We start from the raw sequence: 23,016 nt of genomic DNA, 5'->3' as shown, positions 1-23,016 counted from the left end.
AACTGCGTTCCCTCGGGTGCGTCGAAAGACTCCCTAGGGACCGGGAAGATCAGACGCACCCGGAAAAGACAAGCGGTGCTGACGCTGGGAGCAGAATACATAGTTTCGAACGTGCAAAAGACGCAACCACAGCGTGCCGGCAGTCAACCTCGGTTTGTCCTTTTATCGAATCCAACAGAACTTCCTTCCTGTCACATCCAAAGAGGCATCTAGAAACAGGTTGCCTATCAACCATGAGGATCGTCGGTGCCCAGTACATGTTCAGTGGTCCAGGAGCAATGCTACGAACAGCACCGACGATTGCATACAGTGCAAGAACGGGTTACTGGTTCAGAAGAATGCGATGCAGTATATAGTGTCAGTGGGAACACAAGTTACGGTAAAAGCGGCCGACCTTCCACCAAAAGCATGTCTAGCGTCACAAACAATTTGAGAAAAGGTTGAATTTGGCTAATTGGCATTGATTCATAATTACTGCAGCGCAAGCAGCGAAGACCAAGGGGAGACGCAAAACGACAGTACCGTGCGCTGGTCCCGTCGTTTCATGCCTACACTTCGTATTCGTTGTTTGCGCAGCAGCAGTTCCGAGTTACAAACAATCCCCGCGCATAGTGCGAGTCCGGGAGGCAACATTGCCAGAAGTCGACAAGTAATAAATGGCTCGTGTGAGGCCCGCGCGGAGTGGTCTTCGAAGTAGACCTGAGTTTCTTTCTCAAGGAATGCAAAGAGCACGCTTCCCTGGAAAACCTTCTCGTCCTAAGAGAAGGCAAATGCCATTCTTCTGTGACACTGCGGACACGCAAGGGGACCAAGAGAGGGAAATCACAGAGGTAGGGCCTACCTGCAACAGGTTCCTCTTGCAGAATTGGATAAGGGTTAGAATTCTGGCGCTTCCGAACCACCGACACGGCCGCGTGGACCCGTCCGTCACATTAAGTGCCTCTTGCATTTCACTCTCAACCGTGGACCTTGACAACGTTCGTTCATAACGTTCTCGTTAACCTCGTCGATGATTACTTTCAGTGAGAGGAGGTCAATATACTGAACAGTCAATGATTTCTACGAAGAGTGTACCGAAGCTTAATTGTAAACGTGGCTCGCAAGCCGCGTTTGTGAGGAAGAATTGCAATCAAGCTTCGTAAGAAATGTACCCGCCGTGGTGGCCTACTGGCTTTGGTGTTGCGCTGCTAAACGCGAGCTGACGGGATCGAATACCGGCCGCTGCGGACGCATTTCGATCGGCACGAAATGCAAAAATGCCTTGGGTGCACGTTACAGAACCCAGCTGGTCAAAATTAACTTGGAGTTCCCCACTACGGCATGTCTCATAATTATATCGTGTTTTCCCCACGTAAAACCCAATAAAATTTTTTTTATTTCCCGCTACAAATGTTTGGCGGCTGACAGTGTAGTTTGCACGGGGACACCTAAGTAATAAATTCGGAGTTCAGGACACCTATATTTCTCTTGCATTTCGCGTAGTTGTGGTACGCGTGTGCGTGTCTGCGCGTGTGTGTGTTTGTGTGTGTGTCTGCGATACATAATACATTTGAAATCTCAGTGGGCCATCTACGCAAACAAAATGAAAGGAAGACAGGACGACCGTTAGCAAATGGCCCATCAGTAAGGTTTACCGGCCTTCATATCGGCTCAAGTTTGCAGAGCCGATGCAACTTCTCTCTTGTGAACAAACTGATGGCTCACGCCAGGAGAGCGATAGCCGTGAATCCGAACACGATGAACAGCAGCCGGTCTACGGCTTGTGCCAAAAGAAGCCAGCGCCGTCTTCGATCTTGAGTGTCGTCGAATGTCAGCGGGTGCATTACATCTCGTGGCCGCACCGACGTCTCCTGCTCGTGGTTGTTTAGGCAAAGAACAGTTCCGGCTGTTCCAGACAGGGCACGGTGTAGGACGTCTGGAACTTTGAAGCCCGTCCTAGAAGACAGCAGGTTCAGAGCGAAAATGTTTCCGGCTGCGGTGACCACTTGCACGACCGCCACCGTACCCAGGAAGAGGACTGTGAGGGAGAGAGAAATAATCGTTTTTAGCCTGATGTGGGTGTATTGGCGCTACTGAAGGCGTTAAAAGCTCATTATTCCTCATCGGAATGTCCAACAGCGCTGCGCACGACTTTTGTGGGTGTGACGAGGCAACAGAGAACCCTGCGGGCCACTGTCCATCCTTCAACAATCAACGATGCGCTCTGCGAACTAGAAATCTCAGCTGCTTGAGTGGCAGACGCGTCTCAAGTGAAAATATCGCCTAAGCTCGGCCTAGCCACTCTTGCATGCACGTGCAATGCCATAAACGTACACTTGGGCTTTTTAAAGGTGATTGTGCTGTACTAAACCCAGTGAGTGTGAGTATGTCCACCTTGACTGCATTTTCTTCATTTTATTTATCTTTCCGTTTTCTTACCAGTGTTTCTCCTTTCCTCTTCCTAAGTGTAGGGTAGCCAACCGAACACGACCTCACTGCTGTTATTCCTCTGCACAAGTGGCGCATGCCCACCGTAGGAGATTGGCCAAGAAACGTTTTTACTAGTATGTTTTTTACTAGGGAGTTTATGAGAGAACATTGTCGCGTTAGCTTCTTCGACACCTACCATAGCCAGTGATATGTTGTCCTTTGTTTCCGTTCTTGAAATGCACAAAATATGGACAGGGAGACTTCGTACCTTTATTCGTAAAATTCAAAGACTGGTCGATATCGCAGTCGCTTCGGGCACAGGGAAGCAGCACAGTGATGCGTCTATTCGAGCGAGTGCGCGGGTGCGTGTGTGGGGAGCGGGGGAGGTGGGTTATGGGTGTGTTTTGATGGCACAAAACCAACCATGTCCTCACATGTGTTCGACGTCGCCACCGACAGCCCGAGGAGAGTCGTCGTCCTGTCCAGCATTATCGCGACCACCAGGAAGTTCAGGCCGACGAGCGTAAGCCTACGGTCCGAACCTGGCGGCATCCAGAAGGCAGAGAGCATCACCAGCGTCACGGCCACCAAGGGTACGTTGACGGCGTAGCGGTGTCGTTTCGACAACCTCCTCAAGTGGAACGACACGTCCAGGAAGGACCTGGCTCGAGAAAGACCAGGTAACAGTAGTAATCGTTACTATCACGGAGGCAAAATGCTAGGGCCGATAGATGGAACCACACCGTGCACAAATATCGCTGAAACAGATTGGTGTGTTTCGGACAGACTGCACAAAGTTTTGGCTGATCAACTTATCTTTGACAAAGACGGCCTCAGTATCTTCGGTGTGTTCGATTTATGCGGTTAGTACAGCGACCAATGGAGTAACCTCACTGCAAGCTGATCTGCAGCGTCAACGTGAGGCCCATTCAATAAGTTCGTTTCATTAGAGAGAACACTAAGTTAATTCACACCGCTGACATTGTTATCCCCTTTTGTATAACGCCTATAATCAAGTATTTATACTGCAAATGTTTCCATATTCCACTGCCGGTTTTTCTTCAGTATTTCATTGTCACTGAGTAGACAGAAATGACATAAATGGCACAGGAAAGCAATGACAAGAAAAACACACACACACACACATTTACGATTATTTGCGATCGAAATCCTTAAATTGATTATATAATTAGAGATAGAGTGAGATTCTGTATTCTAGAGATTTATGCCTAATGTATGCCTTCTTAAGCTACCCAAGCGAAAGTATGAAACGTACACATAAAATTCACAAACAGACGTAATTGGTTTAAACCAAAAAGTTCGTATGAAATATGGTAGACAGATGCTTTCTTATTGATTACCCTTTTTATTAAATTCAGGCAATGGTTCCGTCTGTCCTTTAAGACAGTGAATAATGTTGGCTTTTGCCTATATAATCAACTCTGGACAGCAGTTTGTAAGATACTTTTCTTTTAATTGTTTATTCTGTTGGATTTTTCGTTGTTGTTGATGCTGCATAAATGCCTACTTTGTAGTTATTATGTATTTTCGTATAAGCCATTTTTTGTAAGGGTCAAGTCTGTGTAAGGCTTTTTGTTTGCGTACCAAACAAAAATCATCTTAATGGTGCAAATAAAAGTTCACGTCTGCCTGTCTGTCTATTTGCCCGGCATGCTACCCTATATGACCGGGCTGACCAATGAAACAACACATTCGTGCATAGACACGGATGTAACGTGCACACCAGCAGTAGTTGACTCATCAACATCCTTTCTAGATTGTGTACATAAATGTGCGGCTGAAGAATATCAAGCAATTGGAGGAAACTCTAGAATGTTCGTGCTTTTCTGTAGATATCAGAACCCGCCGTGGTTGCTTAGTGGCCATGGTGTTCGGGTGCTAAGCGCAAGGGTTCAAATCCCGGCCGGCGCGGCTGCGTTTCAATGGGGGCGAAATGCGAAAGCACCCGTGTACTTAGACAAGGCGGCACGTTAAACAACCCCAGGTGGTTCCGAATTTCCAGAGTCTCTCACTACGGCGTGCCTCATAATCAGATCGTGGTTATGGCACGTAAAAAACCCCATAATCTAATCTAATCTATAGATGTCAGCACCGTTATTCAAGAACCACGAATTTTTTTTTCTTTTTTCTTCTTTGTAATGCACATCATATATCCAGATATATATAGAACGGACAAATACAACACATGTGAATGCAGAGCCACTCTGGGGCATATGTTATGGGAATGCCGAGGGATATGTAACAATAACGAGAACGCGGCCTCTAGCAACAGCCTTCGCACGCGCTGGGAGGCCGCGCTGGGAGGCCCCGCCCTCGATGATCAACTATGGGCCGTCCAGAAGGGGTCGAGGAAGCCGCCAGGACCCACGAACTCCTGGCCGTCACCTAGGCGGGGCCTTTGGCCCTCCTCACCAACTCGCAGGGCTCACAAAGTTATTTCCTCCTCCCACTCCTTTGTAATGAGTGCACACACCTATTGAATTCCGTGTGATTGGCGTAGGACATCTTGGTGAGGTCCCACTCCGTGTTACCGGCTGTCTGGAGCTCTTCCCAGAATTCGCCTTCCACCAGCGTCACCTCGTTACTGTCATACGTGTCTGACGCCATACGAATGGTGCAGACCTGCAAGTGGCCCCCGAAGCTGAACTGAGAGCGTGCATTTATACTGACCAGCGCAGACGGGCAATGTTGAGAATAGGGAAAAGGATTTCCTTCCTGAAAGACAATGCCGGATCTTCAGGGCGGCGTTGCCAGCGATCGTCTTCTCGCTAGCCAAGCCTTATAACAAAAGAGTGAACATTTTGCTAGTACTGAAGCAAAATTTTTTCGTGCAACTCAAATAACCATTGCTCTTTAATTAATATGACCTGTGCTGACTTTTGTCCCCTCTTTGCTTTTTCCTTCTCACCCTTCCATGTTCCTATCTCGATTGCCCTCCACTCCTTCCTGAACAGTACGTAACCATTTACACCTTTACGGTTTCATTGGCCAGCCTGCTTTCCTTCCCGTTCTTCAGCTCTCGGTCATCAATCAATCAATCAATCAATCAATCAATCAATCAATCAATCAATCAATCAATCAATCAAATGCTTACTATAGGGCCCAGGAGCAGCTACAGAGCTTTGGTACTGGTGCACTTCAATAGTAATACAAAAGACACAACGTATACAAAATACAAAAATGCCAGACAAAACAATTTGAAGCAGAGAAACAAACAGGGAAAAAGAAAACGAGGATGCGGGTGTAAAAGGAAGTTAATCATACAAATTGGTCATCTGCGCATGCACAAAGCACAGGGAAGGAACTCTGAATTATGGCATTATAGGCAGAATACTACTTAAATGTGTTTTGAAGCCTACCCATGGGATAGTGACTGCTGCAAACAAGGCCATGCAGAAAGTGCGCAATAATGATAATCAGTTTTCTATTTAACGCGCCAAGGAATAATTATGAGGTCGTAGTACTGGCGCACAAATAAAATCATTTTTTTAGATATCTGCAAGAGAACGCAAGTAAGGGAAAAATAAATAAAACGAGAGCATGATTGGGTATAATTTGAGAGGGGGAAAGACAGTAAAACTAAGAGACAATCATAAAAAAATGTCATTTTACGATCAATAAAACACGAGGTAACTTCGCACAAGGCGGGAGAGATAGACGAACAAGGCGGCACAAATACTGCGATGCAAGAGTGCAAAACCGGGAACAAAATAACGACTGCCACTCAAAAAAATTTATAAACAGCCACAAAATAGGCACCATAAAAAAAATTGTGTTTTGTGCACGGTTCGACAATGCTACTACTAAATTAATGATAATACCTCATTGTAGTTCTGCCATTGTGCTGTTTTCAAGGGACTTCCTCCAAAGCAAAGTCGATAAATACCTGCTCGTCGGTCTGGAACTTTCCACCACCGACGGGGCAGGGTAACTTGAACTTGGCAGTGGAATAGGCCCAAACCGTGCCATTGGAATCTATGGTGAGCCAATCGTTCCACGGGTCGTATTTGTCGCTCACTCTGCAGAAAGAGGCAGTGTCAGTCTGGAAGAGTGGGTGCGTGAGCGAAAGAGAGAGAGAGATAGCGATTAAATGTATGGATGTCAACCGGACGCACAGTTGTGAGCAATCTGAAAAAGAACGGTCAATTTGTTTTCAAAAGGTGGCACCTGCTAAGCACGCATGCCCCGCATAAGAGTGTTCGATGAGACTGAGGACTCATTCACTCGGGCGACTGGTAGAGTCGCGCGACCGAGTCGGTCACACATGTTCGTAAATGGTAAGAAATGGTCGCTTTGGTCGCTTTGGTCGCTTTTGTCGCTTCGGTGGAAACGCGACTGTCCTGGGCCAGTCGCTCACTGTTCAATAATTTGGTGGCGCGACAGCAGTCGCAAAGCTGCTGAGCCAATCAGATGCGCAGGAACGGGACGTACGTATACGCCGACGTCTAATTTTACGCACTAATAGAGGTACGCTTTGATGTGAACGGCATCAAACTCGAGACACTTCAGTGTGATGATGGGCTGGTCTCGCTCGCCGGTGTGAACGTCGGTCGCCGGTAATCGCTTCTTGGTCGCTGCAGTCACGATGGATGACGCCACCTCTGTCAATCGCCAATTTGGCGAGCCCTAAATGGTCAAATGAAAAGCTAGTTTTTACGAGTTATTTGATTTCAGTTCGCGCTGAATAAGAATAATCCTCGCTTACAGACGACTTCATAGTCAAAATGTACAACTAAAGCGCGTCCGGGGAAGGAGGCGCATGATTAAAACGAACAATCGCTTATAATGGTGAAAGAAACAAAACATATAATTGAAGTTTCGGGGTAGCTACTTGGGTCTTCCGCGTTGCTTTTCATCGTTGACAAGAGACCTGTGGCTGTCCCGAAGTGTCCATAATAGCTTTCGTTTCTTGCAACCTTAGGCAAGTGCTCGCCTTATTTTGATCGAAATACGGATTCGGTGTCCTCGGTCCTGTCGCTCACGATTGTTCTTCCAGTTGGCTATTCAACAAGGGGGTTTAACAGTGGTTAATGGTTTCACAGGGGCCCAGGACCCCGTCAGGATTGACCCAATTCGGCTTTAGTTGTATAGCTCCCGGACATTGTTATGCATAAGTAAAACCTGAATTGAACTGAATTAAGGGCAGAAAAGAAAGAAGGGTGAGGGAGGAGCAGCTGCACATCACGCCTAATATGACTACGAGTCCAGACAACTTCTGAATTAATAGCAATGCCTGCATTGCTTCGTGAGCCTTCGCCGCACAATCTTATGATCCGAGAGCATTTGCCTCTGAACATCGCTTTAATCCAGTCGGTTTAGCACAGCCTGAAGAAGATGGCGCTCTACGGTCGTAATGAGGACAAAAACACAAGGAGTGTTGAAATACAGGAAAAACACGGGAAAGGCGGGAGATAGAAATTCAAGACGATGACCAAACGAGAACAAGGTAAAAGTGATTAACTTCTTGACAAGTGGACTTGTCCTTTTCAAGGCGACATATGCTGATACGTATGTGCAGGTAGGGTTTTTTCAAAAAGGGACAGCGGGTAAGATGGGTTGCGGAGGCAATCTTAGGCAAGTTCTTTGGCGTGTTGTAGCGTCTCTTCGTTGTTCCACGTGTGCACCCATGACTGGGCGTAATGCCGTATTAATGAGCAATGAGTCAGCTTTTGTAAAAGCCATCCCTACGGCGAGAGGCAGCGCAGTAAATTTGCGTGGAAGTGAGGTAGGACGCGCAATGAGAAAGAGAGGGACAGAAGAAAGGGGAAATGCATGGAGGTTAACCAGATGGGAAGATCCGGTTTGCTACCCTACGCCGGGGACAGAGGGGAGAGGGAGGTAAAGTAATAAAGAAAGAAAGGAGCATAGACATACAATCACAGTCGGTCACTGTCACCGCACAGCACAGTAGCACAAGCGGCTGTAGCCTGAACAGATGTTTATAGACGCGCAATGAATAACGTGCTGGTTCTGAGGTATCACCTTTTATTGGCGGTTGAAGATACCGCATACTGACGGGTGCGGAATGCATACACGCACGCTTACCGAGTTCTTAGTGCCCTTTAGGGAACCGTAGGCATTATAAGTTAATCCGAAGCTGTCCATTGTGACACATTTCATGCATCACCAGCTTATTTCGTTGCGTTCTAAAACACCATGATATATCTCATGCTTGTTATTTGCTTTGCCGAATAAAACGCTATCCGCATCTTCTTCAAGAAACCCAGACGTCTTTTGCTACTAAAAAAAAAACTTAGACATGTAGTTGCGCGCTAATCTCAACTTATACGTGGGAATGTTGAAAACTTCGAATGTAAAAGCAAAATCTTTGGTTTTCAATCGCGGCATTCGATTCGTGAATTCGATATTCAATTTCTTCGAATTTTTGTTTACGGCTTAGTATACGGAGGTTTCACAATTGCTAGAGCCATGAAGACAAATGCAAAATAAGGTTGCTTCGCATTGTCAACCAGCCCCTTCGACGGCCAGTTTTAAGAGATCAACGATTATCGTCAGGCCTTCCTAATTCACAAGCTATTCAGTTCAGCTGGCTTTAATTTGGCGTCACTCTGCGCTGAACGGAAATAAATCAGACTTCTTGTAATATCTTTCCTTTTCGTATTGAACTCCACACTTGACGTACGTATGTTTTGCATGTTCGTATTAGACTGGGTTAGGAATTATAACTTTTTCGCCCATCCCTAAGACTTACACGTTGAGAAGGTCCACTTCAGGCGACCATATTTGGCTCTTGTGAACGTCCAGGTACACGGTGTCGTCGTATTCCTCCTTGTTCCAAGTCAACCGGTGGTCGTGCCAGAACTGCAGCATGCAGCAAGCAACGTAACCACGAATGAGCAGCACTGACTAAAGATCCCATTTTGCATTTTTCGTTTGCTTCTTTCGTCAGAATCATAATTCATCATCTAAAAATTTGGTCATATTACAGGTATGTTGCATACATAAGGAGGTCGCATAGTCAACGACTGTCTCAGGACCTCCTGCGAAAAGACAATTTTGATAGTTAACAACTCGAAGCAACAGTAGCATATGAATAAGATAGTATACATAGTGGAAAAAGAATTTAAAAGAACAAAATGACAAATTATTCACAAAAATACCAAGGTTTTGGTAACAAGGCAAGCGTAAGAGAGAAATCGCATCTAATGTGCCGTTAGGGACCATTGAGGTTCAAATAAATAATAATAACATGAAAAAAATACAAGAATTTATACGTGTTTGTACAAGAGTAGTCATGAAAGGAAGAAAAGCAGATAGACTAAACATTCTTGTTGGTCTGTCCATAGTAAGTGAATTTGTAGTTCTCTTTCATTAAAAAAAATTATTGTAAGCGAATCTGGTGGTAATATAAATCATCAGGTTAAATGTTGAATATGGGATCGGCCGTAGCTCATAAATTACAGATCGTTAGAAGTAATGCTTAATTAAGTTGTGCCTAAAATACCTAACATTGCTAAACTATCTAAAATACCTAAGCCATACTTTCTTCAATGTAACAAATACGTGACCTTTCGGGTGGTATTATCATATTTCATTATATTTGTTGATATGAATAGATATATGTTCTTTAGACGTCATGGTTTACTTATAAATACTTTAAACGCACACAAAGATATCTACAGCGCTACGCTGTCATAGATAATTTGTAGATTTGTAGATTTGCCTATAAAAAGATATATGGCATCCTGCCGCCATGGTTCTCTCCCACATCCTTTTTTCTTGCCTACAGGTCACGTTTCACTTGTAAATAAATAAATCATATAAACAAATGTAGGGGACCACTTACCGCACCCAGCCACAGGACACCCGTAAACCAGTCGCTTTCACCCCTCTGAAAGTGAGACCAGTGTATTTTATTGAGTTGTTCAGCTTCCCACGCGGCTCCAACAGAAAATAAGGCTATTCAAATCATTGGTGGCATGAACTACTTCGTTTTCATTGACCTGCACAATAAATTACTGATGGCAATTGAACTGACGATAAACGTCATTCATTTAATTGAATGAAAATTGAAATTGAAGGTGAAGAAAAAAACAACACCAGTTCCCTCGTCCTCTTCACAGATGGTAGCCGAGCACATGACTTTTGAGTGGCCTATGGTGTAGGGCTGCTAAGAGCGAGGTCGCGGGATCGCATCCCGGCCACGGCGGCCGCATTTCGAAGGGGGTGAAATACGAAAGGTCCCGTGTACTTATTTAGGGGCACCTTAATAAACCCCAGGTGGTCCAAATTATTCTGCAGTCCCCAATTATGGCGTGTCTCATAATCATATCGTGGTTTTGGCCCGTAAAATCCGAGAATTTATCATTTAACGTTCCAGTGACACTGACTAACACGCCTAAGGCTAGCTTAGATATACATGCACGTAAATATCCAAGAAAGTGGACGGCTCGAATCATTGGGAGGTTATAGGTTTGGCTCCTGCAGGTGGCAGTTTGTCCTTCCTTCCGCTTCCTATTTCCTGCTTCTTTATTATGAATGCGGAGATTATCGCCAACCAACTGACATTCATATTTATTTCTGTACAATAAGTAAACCATGCTATTCTATACATAAACAACAAAATATATATTTTCCCCCTAAATTTACATTGTCCCATGTCTTCGTATATGCACAGTCCCTCAGTTCTGATTCTTTTCACTCTTGGCGCACTACGCCCTCTACCGCTTCCTCCATTTTTTTTTGTTAACCACTTTCTTCGGCAATCAGACTCTCCTCGACAACCCAGAACTATTGCCGAACATTGCCTCAATAGTAATGGCGGCAATGGATGAAGGTTAGTGCGACTTTCTATCTACTCTGGGCAAATGCTTTCATCCAAATCCAATATATTGAAGCCACTATTTCAATATTCGGTTAATGACCTTGACACCACCACCCCAAATTGCTGAGTGCACCGAAATTTTTCATTTCGGTAGCAATTAACGGACAGGCGCGTTTATGGTGTCGCCGTTGCCGTGAGGTTCCGTATGAAGTCCAAGGGAAATAAAATGGTCGCCACGCGCTGTATGACGTATGTGCGAATGTAAGCGTGCCAGGATGAGCTGGCGATGGCGGCTCAGTCTTGCGCACGAAAGGGAGGAAAGCGAGGAGGAAGCTCGTCACACTGGTACCATTTAAGACACGGGAAATACGGGAGATGGAAATTCAAGACGATGAGCAAAACGAGAACAAGGTGAAAGCAGGAGCCAAAGTTTCGACAAGTGGACGCGTATTCTTCAAGGCGACATATGCTTTCCTCGCCACGGCATGTATAGGTGGGGTTCTTCTAAAGGGGAGAGGGTGTAAGGCGAGAGGGTGCGGCCACGAGGGAAGGTGTGTTAGCGTGTCAAATTGAGAGTAAAGGAATGCTGTGCACAAGGCCAAGGCCAGAGTCACCCCCCCCCCCCCCCGGTATGTCCATTTAATATGATATCACGGGCGTCCGCTTACGTCTGGAGACGATGGACCGAACGAACTCGTACTTCGCATTTCCTTCAGTGTGGTAGTATGATAGGGAGTAGTACGGTAGCGAATAGTCTCTGTAGAACATGTTTGTACTGTACAAAACAGCAGCAGCCAGAAACTAGCAAAGGTAAGGGGGGAGGGGGAAGGCCGATAAAGCATCCCTTTCAGAGAGCGTCAACAGGACATTGATGGTGTCGTTGTCCTGTTTTTGTGTCCCTGTCCCGTCGGCGTTCTCTTTAGCTCTGACTCTACACACAGCTGTTCCGTCATCCATATCCACAAAGAGAGAGAGAGAGAAAAAATCCCGTGATGTTATTACGGATACAGTAGCAGCGTGCACCGCACGTATGGCCTTGGCAGCGTTCGATTCTTCCACGTCACTGCAAGGTGACAGTATGACAGGCAGGAGAGGTCAGCCTGAGGCTCATTAGTCTATACAGCTACTCCAGACCAGGAAAAGAGGCAGAAGGAAAGAAAGTTGAACAAGATGGGTGACAACCCTTGCCGAAACCAAGGAGGGGTCCAGGCCCACCCCACCAAATCGCAGGGCACTCAATAAAGTTATTTGAATGAATGAATGAATGAATGAATGAATGAAGATCACTGACGATGACGAGAAAGAAAAGAGGCAAGGGACATGACGGGCAAGTGTGCAACCTAAAGTCCAGACCCATAATGGACCGCCGGTGTGGAGGCGCATCTAGTTTTCGGGCCATCCAACAAATCCATCACATTGGGCCCTTTGGTTTAGTAATGCTTCCTTACGACGTGCATGATGCTCTTGAACACAACGGAAGCCTTTATGACGGTCGGCTCGGAGGTGGAGTTCGTCGGCCTGGACGTCGCGTCGTAGTTCCTCTCTTGAAAGAGCAGCCGCCGAAGGCGCTGGGCAGTGTGCTCGTAGCTTCCGTCATTATGGTTTCCTGCGAACAATAACAGCACGTTTCTTTTTTTTTGCGTCTTTCGCTTGCGACATGCAGGCCGGCATTTTGGGATTTGTTGGACACACAACACAGATACTTAAACAAGCGCACCAAGCACGCACATAGGCGAGCACATGCACACAAACGCATACACGCAAACAATGCCCCCTCCCCCCCCCCCCCCCCCACACACACAGACTCACAAGCACAACAATACCTACAGGCAGGGTCAAAAATTCACGGAATAAGGGCACCGTCAGAAAGTCGAATATCAGCTCAGTTTCAACTTGTAGCAGCTGAAACAATACAGCCAATAGGTAGGCCCCGTACAGCAACACACGTAGCATGTTTTAAACATTCTGTCTGTACATCCCTTGAACGGTGTTTGAACGGTTTCCTTTACAACTTCTAAAATACTTGTTCGCGCATCTACAGTTCTGCATTACGCGTTGTTTAACGCATTTAACGTAGACATAAGGCACAATCGAACCTGCGCGAAGGACCTGTGTACGTGTTTCAGGTACGTGTTGTTCTTTCTTGCGTCTTTCATTGTGCGAAAATTAATAAGCATAAAAATAAACGAATATGTTCTCGTAGTCATCGTCGTCGTTGGGGTCATGCGCTTTCTTGCAAAGCAGCGTCGGACTCCTTCGCTGATGAACGGGTTCTAAAGCAGCCACGGAGAGCGCCATTGTAAACATGTCGTTGTCAAGACAAAAATGGGACTGCTTACCGTTTCGCGCAGCCAGGACAGTGCCGACAAATAGAGCAAGGTGAACGAGCGAGTTGTGTACTTCCATCGACAGCTGCTCAGCTGGCGTCCCGCCGAGGAAAGAACGACCGTATTACGCCTCAGGGCACTGCTGAAAGACATCGTCGACGTCCCACAGGAGGCGTTCGGTCGTCTGTCTTCGGTTTCAGTGATTCCCGTGCTCTATACCGCATCTTCCATTGAATTGGTCGCCTGCGTCTGTCAGAACCAGCAAACTTGAATAACTTTCGTCAATGGGTCGGAACTTCGTATTTCAAGAAGCCCGCCAGGGCTGCTCAGTGGCTATATGACGTTGCGCTGATGATAACGAAGTCCCGGATTCGATGTCGTCCTCGGTAGCTGCATTCCCGCGGTGTGTGGACGCAGAAATGCGCATCTGCCAAGCAGTCTGTAGAAGTGCAGACGAATCGAAATCGATTTCGAGCGTATTCATGAAACGACGCTCGGGCAAAACGCCGGATTCACGCAAAACTTTTATTGAGTGTGACGCATTCTTCCTAATCTTCTGTTCCCCCCCCCCCAAAAAAAAAGACAATCTCGAAGTATGCCGTATGGTCCACTCTTAAAGGGGACACATAGTTAGCATTTAAGTAATTTAACTATAACGTACCACCGACCTCGTACGAATAAACGCATTTAGTGTGACCTCTTAGCGAGATTCATACAGGAAAATTTTGGCTGAACAAGAGAGTCCTCAGCGTTGTTCAACGTTTTGACAAGGAGACAGGTCCTCCGCGACGCTTGGCGGTGCACGCCTTGACCGAGAAGTCTTGTTGCCAAAAGCTGGTTGAGGATTTTACTGCTAAGCCCCTGTTGAACACTTGCAAGCCTCTATCTTCCCCACGAAACTTTGGTCTCGGTTGCATTTCCGTACTTGTAAACAACAACAACAAAAAAAGAAATTCTCAAGGCTCTTTCTCCCAACTCTCCCCATTTTCCGCTTTGCTGTGCCTTCATGTCGAAATTAAGCTTAAGCTGATCAATACGGGAATATTAATTTGGTGTTCACTTTAGCCGTGTACCATACTCTGCTAACTGGCGTCGTCTGCTCTCAAACGCGGACTGCAGACGTGCGCGGAAGCGAAGGGGCGGGGAGGAACAGGACACTGCAGCAACAGCTTGACGACGCCCCTTCCCAAGATCTGATCTCGCATCACAGAATAGCGGCGGAAACTCGAACGTCTGCGCGCGCTGCCTCCAGTTGTCAATTCCGTAGTCTCCGATGAGGTGCCGAACTGTTACTCCTCACATGATGCCTCATCGCGTGCGTCATTGGATAACGAAAATGGTATAAAGCCTAGCGGACATTTAGGTTACGTCGCGAGAGATAGAGATTATGTACTTATTCGTGAACATTGTCTGCTTGCTAAAGTGTATTCTTTCTGTATTTTCATGTTATGTAAGCCTCTGATATTTGTCATGAATGTATTACTACTTTTTTCATATTGCTTTTGTTCGCTAGAAATTCCTTGAACTAATCCTGCATTTTTTTTTACTCTTGGAATGTATTCTCGCCCCTCCCCTCTGCAATGTACAATTATGTACCTTGAGGGTATCACAAATAAATGAATGAAAATGTATGATTGGAAGCATGGTGGGTATGGCTGGAGCTGGTATGCTCTGTCTTTCTTTATATACTGACTAAATTAGGCCTCGCCGCAAATCTTCCGAAATAAAAAAAGAATATGCTCTGCCCTGCCACTCGTCGCACGGTAAAGAAGGAATGGGACAAACAGAATGATGAGCACTACGATGACGACCTGAAAAAAAAAAGGGATTTGTGTCTACAATAACCCCGTAACGCACTGTTCTCTCTAAATGCCCAAGACCAGTTTGTAGCGACCCGTGCCTAATGTCTCCCTTTGCTCGAAGGGAAGAAAGTAGGGGGTGGGTGGCTCCCACTAGGGTTGCCAACCATTCCGAATTCAGCGGGACGATCTCGACTTTTGTGTGAATTTCCCGTGTCCCGACTCAACCCAGTCGGGACAGCTAATGTCCCGATTTTAGCGTTTTTCTACCAAAAAACGATAAAGAAATATATTTAACTCTTACAAAGCCTGACAGCCAGATTGCACGTCATCTTTCTCAAAAAGAAAAAAAAATATGTGGTTTTTACGTGCCAGAACTACTATCTGATTACGAGCCAGGTTGTCATGCAGGACTCCGGATTAATTTTGTCCACCGGGGCATCTTTAATGTGCACCTGATAGACGGCACACAGGCGTATTTCCATTTCGCCCCCTTCGAAATGCGGCATCCACGGCCGGGATTTCATCTTTCCACCTAGTGCTAAGCAGCGCAAAGCCATGTCCGCTAAGCAACCACGGCGAGTCCTCCTTTTTTGTCTTCACTTGCATTGTTATAAACACAAAGGCAGTGTTGTTCTTTGGGTCGTGGTGCTAGTTTTGTTAAATGCTCTGACCATTCACAGCACCTGTATCTTTATTGTTGGTAGCCTGATGGCCAAGCAACTACTGCACTTTTCTGGTTATAAAGCATGACGTGGCGGGCCAAAATTAAATTTGTGTAGCTTTTTTGCATGGACCGGCTACAAGATGCTGTCGCTGTCAAGGTCGGTCGTCGCCAGTCACCTCCCAGTCCAAGTACGCCGGCCTTTTAATTGAATAGTGTATCGTATTTAATGGATTACTTATTTTATTCTATTGTGTGCACTCGCATGAACCGCTGTTTGCATTCCGGCTTATCTTGTGCGTGACGGGATGCGCGTCCACGTAAGCAGTGCATGACATTAATAAAGCTGTGCCCTGTGCGGGGCATAAACATAAACATCTGATGGAATTGCACGCCGCTTATGGTGATACTGAAGAAGTTTGTGAGCATCGCATGAGCAATCACCGAATTATTGATGCGCACTTCAATGGTGGCGACATGCAAGAACGGACCGTGTGCTTAGATTTAAGTGCACGTCAAAGAACCCCAGGTGTTCAGGATTAATGTCAGACGCATTGCATTTGGACAAAGCGTCCCATGGCACTGCCGTACCTACCTTCAATTTAACAGAGCAGCCTACTTGACAATAGGTAAACAGCATCAAAATTTCAATTGACAAATGGCACAAATGCAGTGGTACGCACTCAGTCCCCCAAGTTGCCAGGAACCAAAAAAAGACTAACTAAATAACATTACAGCAGGACCGTGTTGATCCTCTCCCACCAACCGTTTGCAGTCGCTACCGCAACTCTACCTCGACCTTAAACACCGGTCAGTTGCGGACATTGCCTTATCGCAGCTCCACCTCGGGCCCTATAAGTAGCTGCCATTTGCGGACATTGCCGCCGTGCATTCAACAACCCTTCGCTGTCCACCTCTGCCTCCTGCTCCGGGATGCACCTTGAAAGCAGTGCGCCTGCGACCCCATCGTTACTGACGGGGAGAGTCTCCGACCTGAACAAGTGCTTCCGTGGATGGCACTTGCCGCAACCTGGGTCACAACCGTAGGTCCACAGTTCCTGCCGGACGGCGGGTCCACACCTCTAGCGAGGTTTGTGTGGTGCATCCTCACAACCACTGCTCGAACCCGCCGCCTACCCATTCGGTTACCAGAGGTGTGGTTCTTGCGAACCAGCCAAGTTTCTCGTTATGCCGTGATCCTGATCACTCGGTAACCGAAGAGGTGATGGTACACGGAGGAGTGGAAGCTTATGAATGGTGCAGACAGAGCAACAGGGGAGCATTTCTAGCACCTTAACGCTGAGGTGGCGCGGAAGCGATATAATGTTATAGAGCTTAACAGACAACATACCCAGATATGAGGAAATTTTATCCGCCTCAGTGGAAGTTCAGTGGTCATACAGCATTGTGCTGCAGAATCGGAGTTCGCAGGTTCAGATCCCGGCCCTGGTAGCCGCATTCTCGTGAGGGCGGACGAACAAATCCTCGTGTAGCAGGCACTGTGTGCACATTAACGATCCTCCACGGATGCAAGAGGAAGGAAGGAGGAAAAAACTTTATTTTTCAAAGGAATTCGGGACCTCCCAGGTCCCCTGGGTCCCCACACGACCCCACTGCGCTCAAATGGTCATGTTTAACATGTCCATGACGCTGGCAGCAAGGATGGAGAGGGATCTATAGCGCACGAGATTCTATAGCACACGGACACAGCATACACATGCTTTCATCACGAGTGACGGTGTCTCAAACTTTTTTTTTAGGACCAAGGGGTCCTGAAATATATCGCATGCTGCACTCTTTGAAGAAAATACCTAATTAGTATTCAAACTAACATAACTTGAACGTATTATCAACTAATTTGGGAAAAGGGCTTTTGCTGTGGCGTGTCCGTTAGAATTATATTTCTAAACAGTGGCCCAGCAAGGGAATGATCAGCCTGTAGCCAACGTTTGGACCAGACGGCTTGCCGTTCTCAGGGCTTGAAGTGTCTTCGTCGGGTCATGACAAAGAAGAGTCCCCTTGTCTAAACGTTGGCTGCAGGCAGTGTATTCTCTTGTTGGGCAGACCGTTCACAAGTGCACATCTGCATGCTAACCTCTCGTCTTCTTTGTATTCATATTTTGGTAAAAAGATTATTGTCGATGCCTTCGCGCCAGAACTAAGCCATAACGAGCCCCGAATACCAACTTGTCGTTCTCTTTAAGACGAAGCTTTAGCTCGGGTGCCCTATATAAATGTATGTAAAAGGACAATTCGTTTTTCTCGGCAACCACTGCCCCAAATTTGACGAGGTTTGTTGCATTGAAAAGAAAAACTTGAAATATAGTTACTGCTGCTTTCGAATTTCTCATTCGGGTCCTCAATATTGTTGCGGGAAGAAAGCAGGCCCACGAGTGTAAAATAACTTATATTTACAAATGATGGATATGGCGTTCAGGCAACCGCCAGACTTCGTCTTTCTCTAGTCCAACTCAACGTCTTCCTTCACTTCACCGTAACATCACCCTCCCGGTGGGGGAGCTCCGTCCCGGTGCAAGTTAAACAGCCTCACTTATTGGGGGGACATAGGGCTTGAGCCTGGTGACGTGAACAACATCACTGGTTAAGTTGGGAGGCACGGAAGGCTGACCGAGTGGGGCGATCTCGTAGGTCACGTCGGACAGTTGGCGTAAGATCTGGTACGGACCAGAAAAACGGGACAGTAATTTTTCCGACAAGCCGACACGACGTGAAGGCGTCCAGAGAAGGACAAGGGAACCAGGTGAAAAATGGTGGTCTCGGTGCCGAAGGTCGTAGCGTCGCTTTTGAGAAGCTTGCGAGATTGTGAGGCGATGACGGGCGACATCTCGGGCCTGGGCGGCTAAGTCAATAGCCTCGCGAGCGTAAGCAGTGCTGGGTGACTGTACTGCGGAAGGTAGCAACGTGTCAAAAGGCAAGGTGGGGTCGCGGCCGTACAAAAGGAAAAATGGTGAAAATCCGGCAGTGTCGTGACGGGACGAGTTGTATGCGAAAGTGACGTATGGTAAAGCGACGTCCCAGTCGCGGTGATCGTTGGAGACGTACATGGCGAGCATTTCAGTGAGTGTGCGGTTGAGTCGCTCGGTGAGGCCGTTCGTTTGAGGGTGGTACGCGGTAGCAATCCGATGTTCTGTAGAACAGGAGCGGAGCAGATCATCAACGACCTTCGATAGAAAGTAGCGGCCGCGATCCGTCAGCAACTGGCGAGGGGCGCCGTGGTGCAGGATGACGTCTTTTAGTAAGAAGTCGGCGACATCGGTAGCGCAGCTGGTTGGCAGGGCTCGTGCGATGGCATATCTAGTGGCATAATCGGTTGCTACAGCAATCCATTTGTTTCCTTTGATGGAAATTGGAAACGGACCAAGGAGGTCGAGGCCCACACGGAAGAAGGGCTCTGTAGGTATATCAATGGGTTGAAGCAAACCAGCGGGAGGCATAGCAGGCGTCTTCCGGCGCTGACACAGGTCGCAAGAAGCGACATAACGGCGCACAGAGCGATAAATGCCAGGCCAGAAGAAGCGGCGCCGCAGGTGGTCGTAAGTACGAGTGACGCCCAGATGTCCAGCAGTAGGAGCGTCATGAAGTTGCTGGAGCACGGTGAGTCGAAGGTGCTTGGGGACGACTAGGAGGAGCTCCGGGCCGTCAGGACGAACGCTACGACGGTATAAAGTTCCATCGCGCAAGGTGAACATCCGAAGGGACGGGTCATTGGGCGAGGAGCTTAGGCGGTCCATAAGTGTTCGAAGAACAGGATCCTTGCGCTGCTCGTCGCCAATGTGGAGGAAGCCGGAGAGGGACAGAATACTGATGTCCGAGTCTGCATCGGTATCGTCCGGTTGATCCACGGGATTGCGGGACAGGCAGTCAGCGTCTTTATGCAGGCGTCCTGACTTATATATAATAGAAAATGTATATTCTTGTAGGCGCAATGCCCAACGTGCAAGTCGTCCAGTTGGGTCCTTCAAAGAGGAGAGCCAGCAGAGGGCGTGATGGTCGGTGACAACGCAGAAGCTCCGACCGAAAAGGTACGGGCGAAATTTCGCGACCGCCCATACGAGCGCGAGACATTCTCTCTCAGTAATGGAGTAATTTCGCTCGGGCGTGGAAAGGCGGCGGCTAGCGTAAGCGATGACACGGTCTTGGCCCTGTTGACGCTGAGCGAGGACAGCGCCGATGCCATGACCACTCGCGTCAGTTCGTACTTCAGTGGGCGCAGAAGGGTCAAAGTGGGAGAGAATCGGGGAAGTGGTAAGCCGCTCAATCAGGGTAGAGAAGGCTTTCTCCTGTAGCGGTCCCCAAGAGAAAGAGGCGTCTTTCTTAAGAAGGTCAGTGAGAGGGTGAGCGATGTCCGCAAAATTTTTCACAAATCGCCGAAAATAAGAGCATAAGCCCAGAAAACTACGGACATCGTTCGTTGAACAAGGTACAGGAAAATTTCGCACGGCGTGAACTTTCTGTGGATCAGGTTGGATTCCGGCGGCGTTGACGAGATGACCAAGCATGTTAATTTCACGGCGACCGAAATGGCACTTGGAGGAGTTTAGCTGAAGGCCAGCCCTGCGAAACACGGAGAGTATGGTTGTGAGGCGCCGCAGGTGGCTCTCAAAGTTCGGCGAAAACACAATCACATCGTCGAGGTAACACAGGCATGTAGACCACTTCAAGCCGCGCAAGAGAGAGTCCATCATGCGCTCGAATGTAGCTGGCGCATTGCATAATCCAAAGGGCATGACTTTAAATTGGTACAGACCGTCCGGTGTGACAAAGGCGGTTTTCTCGCGGTCCATCTCATCGACGCTAATCTGCCAATAGCCGGAGCGGAGGTCAATTGATGAAAAGTATTGGGATCCGTGAAGGCAGTCAAGAGCGTCATCAATGCGAGGCAAGGGATAAACATCCTTCTTTGTTATCCGGTTGAGGTGACGGTAGTCAACGCAGAAGCGCCACGAGTTATCTTTTTTCTTTACTAAGACAACCGCTGATGCCCACGGGCTACTGGAGGGTTCAATGATGTCCTTGTCCATCATCCTGTCTACTTCTTTCTGTATGATGGCCCTTTCTGTTGCCGAGACACGATATGGCCGCCTATGAATGGGGCTGGCGTCACCGGTGTTGATGCGATGCGTGACAACAGATGTCTGGCCAAGTGGACGGTCGTCCAAATCAAAGATGTCCCGATAAGATGACAGGAGATGACGAAGAGCTGTTGTTTGCTCGGAAGGAAGGTCGGGGGCGATCATCTTAGAAACATCGTCCGCAGGCGTCGAGTACGAAGGAGTGGATGACAAAGGTCCGTTCGTACTGAGGAAGGATTCAGAGGTCAAAAAAGAAATCTGAAATTCTTCCAAAGGAGTGATATGCGCTATGGCGATACCGTGTGGCAAAACATGTGACGAGAACCCAAAATTGAGGATGGGCACGCGAGCGCAGTTTTCGCGGATCCGAATTAAGGTGCTCGGTAGGGCAATATTACGCGACAAAACCACGTCAGTAAGCGGCGACAGGACGTACTCGCCATCAGGTACGGGAGGACAGGGCGTCAGCAGGACATTTGTAGCAGCCTGTGGAGACAGCCTTGCAAATTCAGCATCACATAAGCGGTGTGGAGCACAAGTGGTTGCGTCGGCAGGAAGTGGCAGGTCCAACTGTACAACACCTGCGGAGCAGTCAATTTGGGCAGAGTGTTTCGAAAGGAAGTCGAGGCCGAGAATTAGGTCGTGTGGGCAGTGTTCAAGGACGATAAATAGAACAACGGTATAATGGCCCCCAATGGTCACACGTGCTGTGCACATTCCAAGGACAGGTGACGTACTCCCATCGGCGACTCGCACGGTGCACGGTACGGCGGGGGTCAGAACCTTTTTGAGCCGGCGGCGGAGAGCAGCGCTCATAACTGAAAGCTGCGCTCCTGTATCAACGAGAGATCTAACAGGAACGCCATCGACTTCAATGTCCAGCAGGTTTCCACATGTAGGCAGGGTCAATAGAGGATTTGTGGGCCGGGTCGGAGTTGCAGCTTCACCTCCGGGAGCTGCACCGCCTAGTTTCCCGAAGCGAAGCGACCGGTTGCAGAAGGGGACGAAGAGCGGTGAACGAGAGGCGAACGGGACCTACGACCTTGCGGAGACGGGGATCGGCTGGATCTTGGTGGAGCACTGTCGGCGTTGCTGTTCCTAGTCGGCGTATAGGGCGAGAAAGTGCGATTGTCGGGTACTTGGCTGTAGTGACTCGGAGACGACCACCGAGGAGGCGACGACCAGTGGTTGCGGCAATGACGGGCGATGTGTCCAATACCGGAACAATTAAAACAGATGGGTTTATCATCCGCTGTGCGCCATTCAGCTGGGTTGCGACGGAGTGGTGGAAAGCTTTGCGTCCGGGAGCGAGCGGTCGGAGAAATTTGGTAGGTGTTGGTATGGCGGACTGAGCAGAGAGATGGAATGCCCAAACTTGCTATTTCCTCCCGAACGACCGCTTGTATAAGGGAGATAGCGGGTACGCTTTCCCGACAGTCTGAACGAACGGGAGCCGGGGCCATGGCCTCAAGCTCACGGCGAACGATGCGCGTTATTTCTTCCGGTCCTGCGGGTTGAACGAACCGCGGCGGGTCTTCGCAAGAAGATGTCGCGGCGGTATTGGGCAACCGGTCGAAAGTTTGAGTGACGCGGCGGCCCTTCGCTTGTTCGAAGCGCCGGCACTCCTTAATAATTGCATCCACAGTGGCACAATCCTTACACATCAAGAGATTGAAGGCATCATCTGCAATACCTTTCAATATATGGCCAATCTTGTCTGCCTCGGTCATGTTGTCATCAGCCTTGCGACAGAGGGCCAGCACATCCTGTATGTACACGACATAGGATTCTGTGGACGTCTGAGCGCGGCACGCAAGTTCTTTTTTAGCTGCCAGCTGACGACCGACAGGTCTGCCGAACAGGTCTCGCATTTTTTCTTTGCAAACATCCCAGCTCGTTAGGTCAGCTTCATGTGTGT

At 48.0% G+C, this 23,016-nt stretch overlaps 1 protein-coding gene across 1 annotated transcript; it reads right to left on the bottom strand.

The window, feature by feature from the left end:
* Positions 1–1,605: 1,605 nt before the first annotated feature.
* LOC135896311 (neuronal acetylcholine receptor subunit alpha-5-like) lies at positions 1,606–13,768 on the bottom strand. The gene is made up of 8 exons (XM_065424675.1): positions 13,555–13,768; positions 12,664–12,821; positions 10,238–10,282; positions 9,143–9,252; positions 6,317–6,449; positions 4,904–5,052; positions 2,844–3,070; positions 1,606–2,017 (listed from the first exon to the last, which is right to left on the bottom strand). Exons 1-8 carry the CDS (start codon positions 13,619–13,621, stop codon positions 1,701–1,703), a joined length of 1,206 nt encoding a protein of 401 aa, XP_065280747.1. The 5' UTR covers positions 13,622–13,768; the 3' UTR covers positions 1,606–1,700.
* Between the last annotated feature and the right edge of the window lie 9,248 nt (positions 13,769–23,016).

Source organism: Dermacentor albipictus, chromosome 6, assembly GCF_038994185.2.
Source record: "Dermacentor albipictus isolate Rhodes 1998 colony chromosome 6, USDA_Dalb.pri_finalv2, whole genome shotgun sequence".
Classification (NCBI taxonomy): domain Eukaryota; kingdom Metazoa; phylum Arthropoda; class Arachnida; order Ixodida; family Ixodidae; genus Dermacentor; species Dermacentor albipictus.
The sequence above is the reverse complement of the archived record's forward strand: the minus strand, read 5'-3'. Positions and strand labels throughout refer to the sequence as shown.